A 16800-nucleotide genomic window follows, 5' to 3' on the forward strand; every position below is an offset into this window, starting at 1 on the left:
CCGAGCCCAGACGCTGTAGCAGCGAGTAGGTACGACGAACGGACCCAGAAGTAAGCATTACCGGAATATTTTCTCCTCTTCCCACCGAATTTTGCGTCAGAATCGGGCCAAATAACTGCCATGAGCATTGGTACGCCGGCCTGCAGCACCGAGACCCAAACGGGGTCTAGCTGAAAGAGACCGAGGAGGAGCTGATGAGTATCACTGTCCCGGCTTTGCGAGCCGAGCCAGGTTGTACCCATCGCTATTGTTGCTGGCATCAAGGCACCCAGGCAATAACTCCACGGAATTGCCGATGCCTCAGCAGAGCTGCGCACTCGGCTGATGTCCCCGGATCTAGCCCACTGCAAATGCATCATGTAGTACAGTGGCAGCGAAATCGCTGCCCCCAAGCATTGCCACAACAAACCGAATGCGACTGGTCTTGATGATCTATTATCAGGTCATTGGCCTATTCGCGTGAATACGGCGGAGACTGAGCTCGATATCCAATACGGCTTGTCGCCCGGACGAGCAGCCTCGACGTACAGCCAGAGAAAGGCTGACTGAAGAGTAGAATATGCATCGACTAAGAATAGCTGGTATCCTTCGTCATGGCTATTTGTCCCATAGAAGAAGAATGCAACCAACAAAGAAATTGGCAGATCCAGTAAGGAGAGTCCTAGGTAGGACTTCCTAAGCGGGATGCCATGACTGAGCTCCCCATGCCAAACTGCTAGCAATAAGGCTTTGACTGTACCATTTGCCAGCGAAACGCCCCATAGAAGCATCACGGCGATGACGCAAAGAAGTTTAAAATAGTTGATAACGCGATTCGAGATCATTCCGGTAGACACTAGTTCCTAGTTCAGTACTAGAATAGTAAGCAGATCCCTTCAACTTGCCTAGGAAACTTGAGCTATTTATTTCGAATAATGTAAGGCGACAATACCAAAGTGGAGTAATAATTGCAGGAATGAGTCGAAATTCTGCAGTGAAGCGAAAATCTTGTTATTCCAGCCCCACGGGCAGTTTGTCCGGCTGTCAGGTGGCGGTGGTACAGAGTTCGAGCGCGCTGCCGGCATGATCAGGCCACTTTGGTGGGAGCGCAATGGAGGATCTTTCACGGAAATGCTATTTCCATCCTGACTTCCCTTCAGCCGGACTTGGGTGTGTGCACTGCAACCCAAACCGGCAGATGCTGTGGTCGTAGCTATAGGAACGACACAGCTTACAGCTTACAGCTTACAGCTTACACGCCGTCTTCCAATACTGGCAATTTCTTAAAAACAGACATTTTCCACTGAAGTTCTTAATTGGAAGCATCAATAGTTGCACACACTTCAGTCTCAATCCATCAGATATTCCACCATCATGTCACCTAGAACTGTCCCGCCAGAAGCCTTTGACGGGGGATTGCTAGAGCCTATTGCGATCTGTGGCATGGGTAAGTCGGACTGTGTTTTTAACAGCACGGTTCAAACTCCATTTCTAAATTGAAGTCGCTCTACTGTTAGCTTGCCGTCTACCTGGCGGAGTGAACTCAGAATCATCGTTCTGGCAAATGCTGTTAGAGAAACGTACTGGGCAGACGGCCAAGGTACCGGAGTCTCGCTTCAGCATCGACGCGCATTTGCACGAGAACCTCGACCGCCCGGGCTCTTTCAACATCTCAGGTGGCTATTTCCTCGATGACCGCCCGGAGGACTTTGATCCTACTTTCTTCAACATAACCCCGGTAGAGGCACAATGGCTCGACCCTCAACAGAGACGGATGCTGGAGATTGGCTACGAGTGCATAACCTCCGCAGGGTGCACTCTTGATGATATCTCTGGTTCCAATACAGCTGTATTTGTGGGGTCTTTTACCTCGGATTATCGTGAGTCTCGGTGTCGTTACTTGCAACATTTGGCTGTCGCATTCAAACTGATCATACCAGAGCAAATTTCGACGAGGGAGCCGGACTTCCGACACAACTACGCGGCTACCGGTGTTGACACGGGTATCATCAGTAGTCGTATCAGTAACACCTTCAATTTAAAGGGGCCAAGGTATGCAGAGAGTCAAAGATTTGTGAAATAGGGCGCCAGCGGTTGCTCTATGGGCTCTAGTATCGCAACCCTAGAGGCTAATCCGGAGCATAGCTTCACGATAAATACGGCTTGCTCTTCATCCATCTATGCCTTGCATAATGCTTGCCTGTCTCTCCGCGCTCGAGACTGCGATGCCGCGATTGTGGGGGGTGTCAACTTGATTATCACAGTCGACCAGCATATGAATACAGCCAAACTAGGCATTCTATCCCCAACATCAACATGCCATACTTTTGATGAAGCTGCAGATGGTTATGGCCGCGGTGAGGCTGCGGGTGCACTATACATCAAACGCATGTCTGATGCTATTCGCTGCGGCGACCCAATCAGGGGTGTAATCCGTGCCACCGCAGTCAACACGTGCGTTCTTTCACAGTGATTGAATTCGGTCATAGTTATTAACATTGCTTCAGAAATGGCAAGGTTCCGGGGATGGGAATTACTCATCCTAGCTTAGAAGGCCAAGAGAGAGTCGTCCGCACAGCGTATCAAATGTCTGGGCTCGATCCGAATGTGACGGCTTACGCAGAGCTGCATGGCACTGGTACGCCAGTTGGAGATCCTATTGAAGTCCGTGCCATATCAAATGCCATGAATGATACTCGAGAAAAGCAGAAGCCCCTGATCATTGGAGCAGTAAGTATTCCGACACTGTGGTCCCCAGTGAACCGAAGCATTCCGATAACTGGTGATGCAACTTCAGGCCAAACCAAACATTGGTCACAGTGAGGCTGCAAGTGGCATTTTTGCCGTCATGAAAGGAGCATTAATGACGGAATCAGCTGTCATTCCCGGTGTCGCACTACTGAACAAAATTAATCCAGCGAGTTCGTTCTCTCCTACCGCACCAAAGTTGCGTTCTTGATCATACGTACATACTAAGTTTGATAGTCCTTGAAAGTGAATGGAACGTCAAAATAAATAAGAATACATCACCTTGGCCAAAAGAGTTTCCCATTCGCCGAGCTAGCATCTCCTCGTTTGGCTATGGCGGCACAAACGGCCACGTGGTTGTCGAGGCAATCGAGACTCTTTATCCCTCTGTGAGTATCATGATCTATCTGCAGGCCTTCTTAAAGAAGCTTGCCGTTAATCATCATTGGTATTTACAACAGTATCGACATGCCAAGCCCAAAAAGGATGCCCTATATGACCATTCTACGGAGCGGGCCGTTTTACTTTGCCTGTCAGGTCATGATAACCTGACACTAAGTAGGCTCACGAAAGATATTGCTGCCCTCAGTTCAAGGTACTATACAATAGATCTGGCTCATACACTTAATATTCACCGCACTGCATTTTCTCAGCGAGCCTTTACAGTTCTTCGCGCCGGCCAAGAAGAAGAAGCGTTCGAAGCTCCGGCCCTGCGCACAGGCAGCGCATCGTCCAAGACATCGCCTGGCCTAGCTTTTATATTTACTGGTCAAGGAGTATGTATTTTTTCTGTCTCACATAGCGTTCCCTGGCTAACACTGCTAGGCTCAATGGGTTGGCATGGGTCGAGTAGCAATGGCGGAGTTCCCTGTCTTTGCTGGTGTAATTCGCAGCTTGGATCTCGTTCTCGCCAAATTTGACCTTGACCGGTCCTCGAGCCTCGAAGACTTTCTTGTTTCAGACCCAGGAGAAACAGCATCTGTTCTTGCCGACCCCATTATCGCACAACCGCTTTGTACTGCCATACAGATCGCCCTGGTAGATGTGTTTTCACAGTGGGACATTGATCCTACTGTCAGCATTGGCCATTCATCTGGCGAAATCGCAGCAGCATATGCATCGGGTCTTATCAGCGCCCCAGAGGCTATTATAGCCGCCTATTGCCGCGGCATGGCTGTTCAGCTGCATTCAGAGACGGGATCCATGCTTGCGGTAGGTCTCGGTGCCGCTGAAGTGCAGTCATTTCTGCCCAAGAACACTATTGAAGCCTGCATCGCATGTGAAAACTCTCCTGAAAGTGTAACAATTAGTGGTCAGTATGAAGCTATGATTCAGTTGAAAGAGTCCCTTTCTGCGAAGGGGATATTCACACGCGAGCTGAGGACTGATCGGGCTTATCATTCACCACATATGGATGATGTTGCTACTGCTTACGAATCCTGTCTCACAACTTTCATCGACAGACTCGATCAGGGTGACCTTAGATGGCGGCGCGCTAGATCTGAGATGGTCTCGTCGGTGACAGGGGAGCGCGTGGTTGGCGCAACGCTGCCGGACAACTATTTTAGCCTCAACCTGCGTCAACGAGTCCGATTCAACGCAGCAGTGCAAAAACTTGCAAGCGATGAGGCCTTTGCCAAAGTAAATGTGGCAATCGAGATCGGACCACATTCAGCCCTCAGTGGACCGTTCAAGCAAATCTGCAAAGCAGCCCGTCTCGAAAACTTCACTTATATTCCGTCAATGGTTCGCGCCAAAAGCGACGCCGATCAACTTCTGTCGGTCGCTGGGTCTTTGTTCCTCACCAACTACCCCGTCAACTTGGAAGAGGTCAATTCTGCCGCGTATGAAAGCCGAGAAAGAGGCGTTCTCCGCAAATCAAGGACTCAATACCTCCTTGTGGACTTGCCTCCCTTCCCGTGGAATTACGGAAAGACACATTGGTATGAGCCCCGTGGGAGCGCTGAGCAGCGTGCTAGAGCCTACCCGCGGCACGATTTACTTGGACGCCGTGTATCGGGCCTTTCCACCAGTAGCCGAGCGTGGCGAAACATTCTTCGAGCCAGAGACGTGCCTTGGCTCCTCGACCATAGCCTCGGTGGCAGTGCCATCTTTCCGGCCGCCGGCTACTTGGCTATGGCGATTGAAGCCGCTCGTCAAGTATACGAGACAGAGATCTCAAGCTCGAAATTGCCTCTTCAGCAGGTAACTCTTCGAGATATTTCCATCAAAACAGCCTTGACTATTCCGGACAAGGAGAATGGAGGAGTTGAAACGTTATTGACTCTGAGCTCCAAGGAGACATCTGCATGGCATACTTTCATCATCGAATCTTTTGGCGATGATGGACTGTGGACGACGCATTGCAATGGTCGCGTAAGATTGTCCACCGACGTGGCAAGTCGCGATCCGTCTTTGCGTCAACCCACACTGCCAGCTAACGAGAAGATGCTTACCCAACGCGTACCGGCAACGCGTTGCTATAGAGCGTTTAGGAGTGTAGGATTCCATTATGGTCGCGCATTCCAACAGCTACAGTATGCTCAAATAAACCGGAAAATACATCAGGCTGATGGTGGTGTGATGGTACGCGAATACTCCGGGCTGATCCAGGGCGAATCGCGGGCTGTCATCCACCCAGTAACAATCGATTCCTGCATACAACTCATCATTATTTCAATTCACGCGGACAAACAGATGGAGATGCCCTGGGGCGTAGTCCCTACGCACATTGAGGAGGTATCAATGGCATTTCCGGATGTCCGCGATATTGGCCCTACTATTGGTTATGCGAAAGCTTCATCCGATGCATGGGGAAAGCGGCGCTTCAACGCCAATGTCCAACTCATCGGAAATAGTGGTAAAACCATTCTCGATATCAAAAATCTGACGTGTATTCCATATGAAGCTGCGTTACCGTTATCAGCATCCACGCCACCTTCCCTGACGCCATTCTCCACCTCCGTCTGGAAGCCAGATCTATCCAAAATGGACGCCCGGCAACTAACACAATTTCTCTCATCTGAGGAGGGGATGGATCCGCTTGGCAAGTTGGTTGAGCTGGCGGCACACCGTCAGCCTATCAGAAAAGTCTTGGTGCTGCAAACGCCGACCGAGGGTAACATCAATGCTGTTCTGAGTCAAGTTCCCAGTACTACAGTTGTCACTATTGGATACTATAGTGATACGAATGCAGTGCCTTCGCTTGCGGAAGATGTCACTGCCCGAATTTCTCTTCTCCCTCTTGCAGCCGATCCAGAGACTTGGGATCCCTCTTTAAAGGACGCTTTCGATATAGTAGTCATTGATGATGCCAGTCCTAAAAAGATAATGCCACTTGTCAGTGAGCATGGCTGGATATTCGGGCGCGTCAAAAAGACGTGTTTCAGCCATGCGTCTTCTCTAGACATCGAAGAACACTACGCCTTGCAAAGGTCTGCCCGTGCAATTGCAGCTATCCCAGCGCATTTGCAGTTACTGTCATTCTCGGACTCTATAGACGACTCAGATGACTTGGTGGCAGTATTGAAAGCTAAGCACATTCGGGTCAGTCGAACGAAACTTGCTGATTACCAGCCCGTTTCAGATGCATTCATTATCATTGACGATAGAAAAGACCAGTTCTTCTCATGTCTAAACAATGCCTCATTTGATGCGCTGAAAAACGTCTTTAAGACGTCCATTCCAATTTTGTGGCTCACCAAAGGTGTTCAGCATGGGCATTCCATGGTTGGTGGTATGGCGTCTGGCTTCCTGCGCGTCGTATGTTCAGAGTTGTCTGCAGTCAGCGTTACTCTGCTCGATTACAATGATGAAGAGGATTTCGATATCTTGACAGATACTATCACTCAACTTCTTCTACATAATAGCCCGAAGGCTGCGGGTCGCGAAAACGAGTTTTGGCTAAAGAAAGGAGTTTTACACGTGTCTCGTCTAGTTCCAGATACTCTCCTGAATCGCGACATGAACACCGAGTCCGAATTGAATAATGTACAATCATGCAAAGCTTCATCGAACCAGCCGATGAAGATCCGTACGATGGATGGCAAAGTTGTCTTGAAGCCTGTGGCTCAGGATACAGCTTTGGGACCAGCAGAGGTCGAGATTCGGCTTTCTAGTGCCGAAGAACACTTTGAAGATGTGACTCAGACACTAGTCATTGGTACCGTCACAAGGACTGGAGATCTTTTGCCATCAGATCTTACTGGCAAGCGTGTCGTCGGCCATGTCACAGGCGAGCTCACTACATTCGCCCGCACTGAGGTTTTCGTCACTCTAGACAACGAAGAGAGTATTGCGCACGTGAATGATCAAACTTTGATCGAGGCTGTAATACATCTCTCAAGTATCCTGGATCTTTTACTTGACAGGATTCACATGCAACGAGGCGACACTCTTCTGATACTGTCTGGCCCTCAGGCTACTGTGACTGCCCTTGCCCGACTGTCCAAAGCGCGCGGGTGGGTTTTGGTCATCGCAGTTGCCTCAGAAGCGGACAAAACTAGATATGAAGCGTCTGCTCTGTTTGAAGACGCCAAAATCTTGGCCGAAGATGATATTGAAGGACTGATCTGCTATGTGGAAACGCATGCTGGTACCGGCCACAAGGCGAGTATCCTTGCCCACAATTTCACAGAGCTGAGCCGCGAAATTTGGAGGCATGTTCCAAGCTTTGCTAATTTTGTTCTGTTAAATGGGGACTTCTTAGGTACCCTGGTGCCAGACGCGACGCCGTTCACGAGAGGCGCTTGCTTCATAACCGCACCTCAAAATCGGGCATTGCCGTTGACAAGCTTGGCACGCTGCCTGGGCGAAATACAACGGAACCCTGACATTACATATTCATTCTCTGGCTCTGAAAATGACATTTCCACTGACAAAGAGGTCAGACGGCGAACAATAGACCTGCGACATGCAGAATCCCGCTTCGGAGTGCGTATGATGACTTTAAACTGTCATTAAAGACATTCTCGTGCATTTCCCTGCCCTTAAGAGCGCTGACAGTTTTCTTCCTCTCCCGGAGTATAGGTACTTCCACAAACGGCTTCTCGTCGTCTGTCAAGTGATGCGACATATCTTCTTGTTGGCTGCCTTGGCGGGGTGGGACGTAGCCTGACAAGACGAATGATGGAGCTCGGGGCCCGAAACTTTGCCTTTGTATCGAGATCAGGTGCTGATAGATCTGGAGCCGCTGCTCTCTTTGAGGCCATCAGAAACTTGGGTGGAACCGTGACTGTCTTTCGCGCAGATGTATCTGATGAGGTAGCCATCAGAAACATTGTCAAAAAGGTATCTGCTCGGCAGACAATCAAAGGTGTCGTACATGCCGCAATGGTTTTGAAGGTGAGTTTGCTTTCTCGGAAGTATCGAGAAATATATGCAAATGATGAAATATATATAGGATGGTCTATTTGAAGAGATGGACTTTGACTCCTTCGAAGCCGCTATTACTCCCAAGGCACGAGGAGCTGTCGCGCTGCACAACGCACTTCAGGAGGTGCAAAATCTCAGTCTCGACTTTTTCGTGCTTACAAGCTCCATCTCAACTTTGTTAGGTAATACAGGGCAGAGCAACTATAGTGCAGCCAACGGCGTCCTGGAGTCTTTGGCACGATTCCGCAGTACTCACGGGTTACCTACGAGCTCTCTCGCGCTGCCCATGGTACTGGATGTTGGTGTGGTAGCAGAGACTGACGGACTAGAAGACCTTCTTTCCAGGAAAGGGCTGTACGGTATCTATGAAGAGGAAATGCTTCGTGGTTTTGAAGTAGCCATGACACATACACATGCTCAGCCCATCTCTATGGGAATGGAGGTCACCCGTCTATCTACAGCGATTGCAGCCGCACCTACTGATAGTCTGGAACTATATTGGCAGTCTGATGCACGATTCTGCCATATTCACGCTGCAATGAAGGCAATGGGCACGCAGAAGGTGATTCTTGAAGGTAGTGCGGCGCAAAACTTCCCGGAGACTTTGGCGAGCACGATGAAGAGGGACGGTTGCGCTGCTGCAGTGCAAATGGCCGCGGCTTACATAGCGAAGCGGGTTTCCATAATTCTCATGCTTTCCGTTGACGATATTGATTTGGATGGACCATCAGTCGCCAGCTATGGCCTAGACAGCATGGTGGGATCCGAGATGAGAAACTGGCTTTTCAAAAACTTCGGCCTTGACTATCCATTCCAGCAACTTCTTGCGCCAACTTTGACATTTACCAAGCTGGCGAGACAAGTTATGGAGAGCATCGGTATTATTGAGACATCACTAGCACAAGATTGATGAGACACGGTAGCTTGATCAAAAGTTGTGTTTACATGGGACGAGAAAGCAGTTTCCTTTGCAATGGGCAAGTGCTGCTTGAAATATCCTCGAAATGGTATTTTGGCATGACTTTAAAAATTAGCATTCCCATATTAAAGACTGCCCAGCTATTAGTTTCTAGAAAAAGAAATCTGGAAGCGGTCTGAGACAATGATTAGGCCGGAAAGACATTTTGGGGAAAGCTTGCATTTAGTTTGGTCAAAGGCTCATATTTTTCTTTCCATTTGTCTAAAAGATAGCTGATTTTGTCATTCAGATGACTGCAGACTACGATGGAAAGTATGCCACCGGTAGGTAGCACATATAACTCAGCATTAGAAGAGATTCGATAAACCAACAGCGGCTAGTTGCAAGTTTACATAGTAAACAGGCGTGGTAGTTTCGTTCCTGGATAGCTCTTCATTGCTACTAGCAAATACCACCAGAAGTTCTGGTATCAATAGGAACTTTAGTTCGGTCCGTCGCAGGGTTTACAACTTCGCGTAGTCATTGCCGGATCAAGCCTGGCAGAGGCCGTCGTGGACACTCGCCGGGTTAGAGCTGGCGTCACCCCAGTCCATGCCCCTCATCAGTCGGCCAATCTCTGTGCCTCCGTCGGCACGAATATAGTCACCTGCAAGAAACAAGATTGTCAGTAAAATTGGATACACTTGGACCAAATGCCAACAGTTGATCCTACCTCTCTGTGGCAGGTACCACCAGTCTTGCGAGCGGAAGGCATTGTTGGTCAGCTGCGACAGGACGTCGTTGAAGCCCTATAACTGACAGTTAGCATGGCGTGTTTGCTATCCGGGGTTTGCCTGCCCGGGGCAGTTCTCCTCTGATTCCTACCGTGTTGCGCTCATTGTGGTGATCGTGCTTGGCCCATGCGACATAGACCTTGGCGTGGTTGAGGTTCTTCTGTCCGTTGGGTCCGCCAAGCTTCTGACCAGCAGTGTCGTCATTGAACGTGTTCTGGATCTGATCCCACTCCAAAGTCTGATATCCGCTGTGCTGGGACAGCTTGATTTCTGCCGGGCGCCACAGGCCGTCATCAGACTTCTTCCAAATCACCAAAACGCGCTCCCAGTCACTACAAAGATGTTCGAGGCTGTATTAGTCCGGCGTCGCTTCATCGATTCTCGGAGTGAGTGTTTCAAGACTTACTAGTGGTGACCGAAAACTTTGGCGGGATTGAAACTAAGCGAAGCACACCGTTAGCTCATCAAAGCCCAGCATGACTGCTGATTGATCTATTTGAAGCCAATGGCTATATTTTGCTTACCCATCTTTTTGGTAAAACAGCGAGTACTGGATCCGGATACTTGTATCGGTACATTTCTGGTACGAGTAGTATACAGGAAAAGATGGAGCTGGGTTGCCGATAGGCACACCGGGGGTGCGACAGTTGCAACCAGCATCTGGCCAGTCACACAAATCTGCAGGCGGCGTCTGCTTATTGCTCTTGTCGGTGGCGAAGGTAGGGATGCATGGTGGGTGGTTCATCGCTTGCCCAAAGAAGAACATGGGCGCCGCCTTCATCGCCAGAGAAACACCGCCCTCGTTGAGCAAGTCATTCATATCCTTATCGGAGACGGGTGTGGTGTTGGCGTCAGCCAACGATAACAGGCAGGCCGCAGCGGCAATGGTCGAAGAAACAGAGACACGCATCCTGTCCAACGTCTTGAAACTGTGAATATGCTTAGATGCGGACGACTGGGCCCAATACAGGAGTCCAAGCATGGTCACCCTGTGCCGGTGCCCGGCCTCTTTTAATAATGAGAATTGTAGTTACCTTGGACATGCCGGCTAGTTACTCGCTTGCAAATCAGTTGCCCGATGTGGAGGTAGAGCCGAGATCATGTCCGGCAAATCTTCAACGCACACTAATTTTCCACCTCTTGAGCGACGCGCCGGCGCCATCCCCGTTCCATAGTGCTGACAGGTTTGCATTCAAATGGTCCGGTCCTGTTGGCACTAGCACAGCCAGTGAGTGCCGGTACCCGCGCCTCGAGGTGTGATTACTTTATAATTGGCTTGGCAATTGTAAGCCGATGTAGCACCCAGGAATACACACAACTAGCCGTTCGTAGTAATAAGGCATCGTGCCAGAGTCTACATGTGCAAAACAAAACGCTAGACTAATCAATACCCGTTTCAAGTAGCCTGCCTGATGGTAGCGTGAGCAAACGGTCTGTAGTTCAGCATAGACCTACATGAATGGTACATCATCGCTCCAATGTCTCCGAGTCAGGCGTGAGTGTGATATCGTTTCAAGCCCGGGCCATTGGGCACATCTTACGAGCAGCAGTACGGTCCACAACGAAATTCACTTCTTGGTCCAAAGGAACGATTTATTTTAATTTCTTTATTCATCAAAACAACGCTGGGTGCCATGCACTCGTGAAATCGTGCCATATCGCGGGAAAATGTGCCAGGTTGGCAATTTTTTGTTCTTGAAGTACTAGCCTAGCCGCCCTGCGACTATCAATCATAAAACGTCGTCATCACATTAAAATACCCCCGAAAAAAATGCAGGTTTGTATGCCGGTACGGGATGCCGCTTATGCGAATGCGCCGACAATGGACATGGCAGCAGCTGTAGCAACGAATATTAGCAAGGCTGTCACTTCATCTCACCAGTGTGAAAGGGGGGGGCGTCTTACCTCCAAGCAGGACAAATCCGAATGCTGCGCCCTTCTTCTTGGCGTTCATAAGTCTATCAGCCTCCTCTGAGAGGAAATCCTGGGCCAATAGATCTACCAGAGCAGCGTAGATGAGAAGGCCGGAGGAGATGGCGTTGAAGACACCAACGATGATGAGACCGAACGCACTGTTTGGGTCGTACGAGTTGCGAGCACCGAGGCCAATGGCCTGGCCGAGGGGCGCTGTGACTCCGAAAGCGATGACAAGGAGCCATGGGCGCACGCTGCCTTGGGGGTATGGGACAGCGGCGATACGGGATCCGAGGCCGAGACCTTCAAAGGCTTGATGGAAGACAAAGGCGATGAGAAGAACGACGAAGCCCTCGACGGTGATGGAGAGTGTCATGCCGACGAAAACGGAGTGGAAGAGAATACCGCCTTCAAGCAGAGTAATATTGGCAGACATCTTGCGGTAAACTTGAGGGTCAACCTCCATGCCAGCCTCATCGAAATAGCGCACCTCGGTAGCGGCATCCTTCTTGCTGCGACCCAAGTTCATGCCGGAATCCACGTCAAAGGCCGAAGACGAATGTCCGAGTCTATATTCCGTAGGGCTGCTGCAGTTGCTCTCTGTAATTCCACCGACAGTCACCGTGGTGTCGCCCTTCTTCTCGGCATCGCTGCTCGAGTCCGGACGCTCGTGGTGGTGGTGGTGGTGGTTCGAGACTGCGAGGCCCTCGCCGGTGGGACCACCATGGGAGTGACCGCCGGTCTTGGCATTGAGGTACATCTCAATGAGGAACAGAACGAACATTGACCCCATCATGATGACACCGGGCATGGGTGGGTACTTGTCAGTAAAGAGATCGGGGAGGCATGGGTTCATCAGATTGCCAAAGGCAGTTGGCAGCAGCTATTGGCGTGTAAGCAAATTGCATCATCTTCAGCCAAGGGTATATACGTACATGAACGAAGGCGGTGGCAATCAGGACACCAGTTCCAAAATGCTTGCAGGCGAAGAAGATCGAGGGTGGGATCTTTAGAGACTTGAACCGCTTGGCCACGACGGGAAACCCAGCTCCTGGAAGGGCAGTCAGCACCAACTACACGTTTTCCTTAACTATGTCTGCAGATGTTCGTACCCAGAATCGAGGATCCCAAAATGAGGACTGATTATCATGGTTAGTCTCGGTCATTTCTTGTATTCTGAGGTCGGTTCCAAGCCTACACAAGCCAACCACATGAAGTGGCAGGTCGTACTCGACCCCGGCAGCCGCATCACTGCCACACTGAGGCTTATCGTTGGCCATTTTGAGATGTGATGGTTCAGAGGTTGTGGAAAGGAAAGACTCGATGCGAGGTGAAATTCAGACGTGTTGTCCAGTCAATGGAACAGTAGAAAGGGATTCGGCAGAGGTCGGACGGAATAATTGAAAAAGAGGTTTCCGAGAAGAGGTTTCGAATTCTTTGATCTGTAACCAGACTAGATCATGGAGTGCTCGGATTCCTCTCGTGCCGTGGGTGAGAAAGATAGGATGATATGGCACAGGTCATGGGTATTGCACGTCTTTTGTATACCTCCGGCGGCCGCCAAGCACCATTCAAGGGTCTGATATCCGGGGGTTCCAGCCTTCTCCCAAGGCTCTTACCCAATTTTTTTCAATTTATTGACGTGGCAATACCCATAGGAGGTGCAGCTGGAACCTTTCTTCTGGAGGTGCATAAACAAACGCAGACATTTGCCAACTGTGGAGGGTCTGGGAATGCCGTTTTCCGGTGAGGGTCTCGTGTACTTCACGCACGGTTGTGGACACTTTGGGGGGGCGTTTCGGCGGCGACATCGTCTCATAACATGGATTTGAAATCTCACGACCTACCGAGATATTCTACTAATAGAATGAAAAAATGCACATGTCGTGGTGGGTTCGCCGGAATCCTGTGACACGGACTGTAGCGGCGGGGGTTTAGTTTTCCTACACGGCCGCTGCAACGGTGGTCTAAGCGGCATGCGTGGGTTGACAGATACCCCGAAAACTTGGCAGGATCTGGGCGCACGGGATATGTATGGGTCGAAATGGCGCAAAAAATAGTCTTGTGGACTGCATTATACCCTACCTACGGCTCGATCTATTTGCCCATCGTGGGGGCCGATGCCAGGACACACAGCTCTGACCACGAGGGCTGAGCGAAGCATTGCCACTACGTCAGTGCAGACTGCACATTGATTCAGCATCAAGTCTACTTATCTACTTGGCCTCTGCTTCTTCTCTCGTTTCTGATATCCTTTGTAGGACTCTCCTTCCAGCGCAATGGCAAGTGTCTGGAAGAGTCAGGCGTTCATGGCATATCGTTCTTCTTGTCACACCCCATGTCTTATGAAAAGCTTGGCCACATACATGGTGGAGTGCATACGGCGGGTCATTTCAAAGGAGTGCATTTGAAATCTTGGTATTTCTAGTCTCTAGAATAATAGTTGCTGCGTGTACAGGGATTTCATGTGCCCCTCCAAAAGACTCGTGTTTTTTCTAAATCAACTCATCGCGGGACTCGCCGGTGGACTTATAACGGGCTAGCTCTGCGTATCAGGCCGCGGGCGTCGCTGACGGTGGCGCCGGCAGTGGCTTCAAGCCCCGTGCCAACCTTATCGCGAGGAGAACCTATTTTAGATAGGCTCAGTTCCCATTTTTTACGGTGTTCTGTGCAGATACGTTGCATACGTGTATGGGAAGCACGCCAACCTGCCAGCCAAGCCAGCCAGCCAAGCCAGGCGGGAGGTCAACTGAGCAAGTCGATTGGCAGCAATTCGGCTTGTCAACTGATACGTTTTACAATTATCTACTCGTAATAGTTTCCGGTTCAAACTCCAATGTCAGTGAGAGCATTAAATTATCAGTGGCCGAGTTGTCGACTGGGACGGTGGCAATATTATATGCCGGCACTATGCACCCCAGACTGCCGCCCTTGACAATTATTGGTGATGAATTCGTAATAAGATGATGAAAACACAACCCTGCTTCAGGCCAAAAATACATTCATCTATGTTGCTTTTTATCGCCTAGTATCTTGCCGTCGCAGTGGAGATGAGGAGGAATTGGTGATGTTTGGCTTGTGTCGCAGCTCACTCAACTAGCGTTTTAAAAGTTTGCCGGCCTTCTCAGGGATCTTACTCAAGCTGGTTTCACATACTTGCCATAAACCAATTTCACCCTTCGATCCCCAGGTTTCTGATCTTTGTTAAACCTTCATTTTTAGCTTCCAGGGAATAACGGGCTTATATTTGTGGCGGTCTCAACACCCAGACACGATGTTATTCCCAATGGCCTTGATCCATCACGAATCTAGGGTCCGATACAACCACGCGAAACTAGCGATCGGCGGGCAGCTAACAGATTTAGTAGTCTCGTGCTACTCAGTAGGAGAAACCAGCGGACCGGCAAGGGTTTTCCTTCTTTTTTCCTTTCTGTTTTGCCATTTCACATTACAGTGCACATTGGCAGGCTCCAACGTTACAGAAAAAACGTGCCGGACTTCGGATGAATAGCTAATTCGACAAAACATGAGCGGTTGGCAGCAGGTGCCGCGCTGATTCATGTTACGCAATGCCGCTACAAGATTGCTTCCTCTTACACGAGGCGCATGCCAAGCTCCTCGCCGTTCTTCCAGCGCAGGACTTGCTCGGCCTGTAGCCTGTACCAGCCATGAATCACTGCCTCGTCTACATAGCCGGTATGCGGCGTCATGATGACTCGGCTGCGGCCATCCCTACCCCAAGCGATGGTCCTCCACTCGCTGTCCGCGGGCAAGGGTTCGACGTCAAACACGTCGAGGGCGGCGCCGCGAATTCTTCCCTGCTTCAGCGTGTCGAGCAAATCTTTTTCCACTACGAGCGGGCCCCGTGATGTGTTGATGAAGAATGACTCGGGCTTCATCCTCTGCAGATCCTCAGCCGTGATGAGGCCTTTGGAGCGGGATGACAGCACGAGATGCAGGCTGACTACGTCGGCTCTTGTGAAGAGCGCCTCCCGCGAGACGCTCGCAAACGTCGGCCGTCCGTCTGCCTGCGTGGCCGCAAACCCTGCCGCTCGGGCCTGCTCATCGGCCTTTTCTTGAGTCAGATTGGGGCTCCACGCAATGACCTGCATGCCTAGGGCCGCGTGAAGCATCCTGCCTGTCACCGCTCCCAGGCGCCCCAGGCCGACCAATCCCAGCGTCTTTCCGGAGAGGCTCGTGCTGAATCCCGTCTGCCAGCCCCCGGTCTTGACAGAGGCATCGTCTGCGGCAATATTCTTGGACAGGGCCATGATCATGGTCAGAATATGCTCCGATGTTGGCTCCACAATCGGTGCGTGGTCGACGGGTCGTATACCCATGACGCTGGCCACGACGATGCCCTTTTCCTTGAAGGCGTCAAGGTCCAGTGCTAGATTGCGAGCGCCATTTGTGAGCAAAAGCTTCAACTTGGGCAGACGCCTGACTAGCTCCGCGGGGAACGGGGTCCGTTCTCGAGTAGTGCCTATTTTTTGCGATACGTAAGAATCCGTCAACTCGTCCCCGAATTGACCCGAGCCCAGAGAGCCCAGAGCAAAGCCGTTCGTGTGCAAAATGAAGAAGGAGGGGAGAAGCGCAGGCAAGCAAAAGTCCCCCAGGTTTCTTTACGTACTGATGATTTGAAATGGCTCCAGCCGCCGCACCAGTTCGTCTTGGCTGCTGGGCAAGGTCGCGGGATGGTTATATGGTGGCAGGGTATCCTTAAAATAGCTGATTTCAAATTCGCTGCCAAGGCTTCCGAAATATCGGTTCGCTACACCTTGGTAGTCATCTAGAACGGCGATTTTCAGAGCCATGGTGAGCCAGGCCTTTGAGAGTTGTTTACAGGGTCGAAGTTCCACCCCCGCAGCCAAGGCCAAGAGGGGGCTGAGAAGTCGTCATTTCTTGTAACGCTAACTTTAGCTGCTTTGTAACGTTTCAGTATCGATTTCTATTCTAGTTCTGTTGATTTCATTTATCTCATCTATTTAGGTTCGTTCATCTCATTCACGTATCTCGGCAGTTCACTCATCTTGGTCTTTGATTGTCTCATTCTTCTAATCGTCATACCCATGCTCGAGGTTGATCTTCTCAAGC

General features: G+C 50.4%; 4 protein-coding genes across 4 annotated transcripts; 1 reads left to right on the forward strand and 3 right to left on the reverse strand.

Moving 5' to 3' along the window:
• Nucleotides 1-1353: 1353 nt before the first annotated feature.
• On the forward strand, nucleotides 1354-9010 carry V2A60_003228 (uncharacterized protein; the record flags this gene model as incomplete). Its single annotated transcript, XM_083254567.1, has 9 exons — nucleotides 1354-1426; nucleotides 1554-1859; nucleotides 1920-2031; nucleotides 2125-2433; nucleotides 2487-2709; nucleotides 3553-5103; nucleotides 5425-7321; nucleotides 7916-8070; nucleotides 8129-9010. The coding sequence occupies 9 exons, from the start codon at nucleotides 1354-1356 to the stop codon at nucleotides 9008-9010; spliced, it is 5508 nt and encodes a 1835-aa protein (XP_083110693.1).
• A 539-nt stretch (nucleotides 9011-9549) lies between these two features.
• Nucleotides 9550-10774, reverse strand: V2A60_003229 (uncharacterized protein; the record flags this gene model as incomplete). Its single annotated transcript, XM_083254568.1, has 4 exons — nucleotides 9550-9665; nucleotides 9732-9807; nucleotides 9884-10124; nucleotides 10317-10774. The coding sequence occupies 4 exons, from the start codon at nucleotides 10772-10774 to the stop codon at nucleotides 9550-9552; spliced, it is 891 nt and encodes a 296-aa protein (XP_083110694.1).
• An 821-nt stretch (nucleotides 10775-11595) lies between these two features.
• Nucleotides 11596-12986, reverse strand: V2A60_003230 (Zinc/iron permease; the record flags this gene model as incomplete). Its single annotated transcript, XM_083254569.1, has 5 exons — nucleotides 11596-11630; nucleotides 11698-12589; nucleotides 12642-12757; nucleotides 12819-12845; nucleotides 12905-12986. The coding sequence occupies 5 exons, from the start codon at nucleotides 12984-12986 to the stop codon at nucleotides 11596-11598; spliced, it is 1152 nt and encodes a 383-aa protein (XP_083110695.1).
• A 2313-nt stretch (nucleotides 12987-15299) lies between these two features.
• V2A60_003231 (D-2-hydroxyacid dehydrogenase family protein) lies at nucleotides 15300-16520 on the reverse strand (the record flags this gene model as incomplete). The annotated part of the gene is made up of 2 exons (XM_083254570.1): nucleotides 15300-16189; nucleotides 16337-16520. 2 exons carry the CDS (start codon nucleotides 16518-16520, stop codon nucleotides 15300-15302), a joined length of 1074 nt encoding a protein of 357 aa, XP_083110696.1.
• Between the last annotated feature and the right edge of the window lie 280 nt (nucleotides 16521-16800).

This window comes from Cordyceps javanica, chromosome 2 (assembly GCF_051103115.1).
Source record: "Cordyceps javanica chromosome 2, complete sequence".
NCBI lineage: Eukaryota > Fungi > Ascomycota > Sordariomycetes > Hypocreales > Cordycipitaceae > Cordyceps > Cordyceps javanica.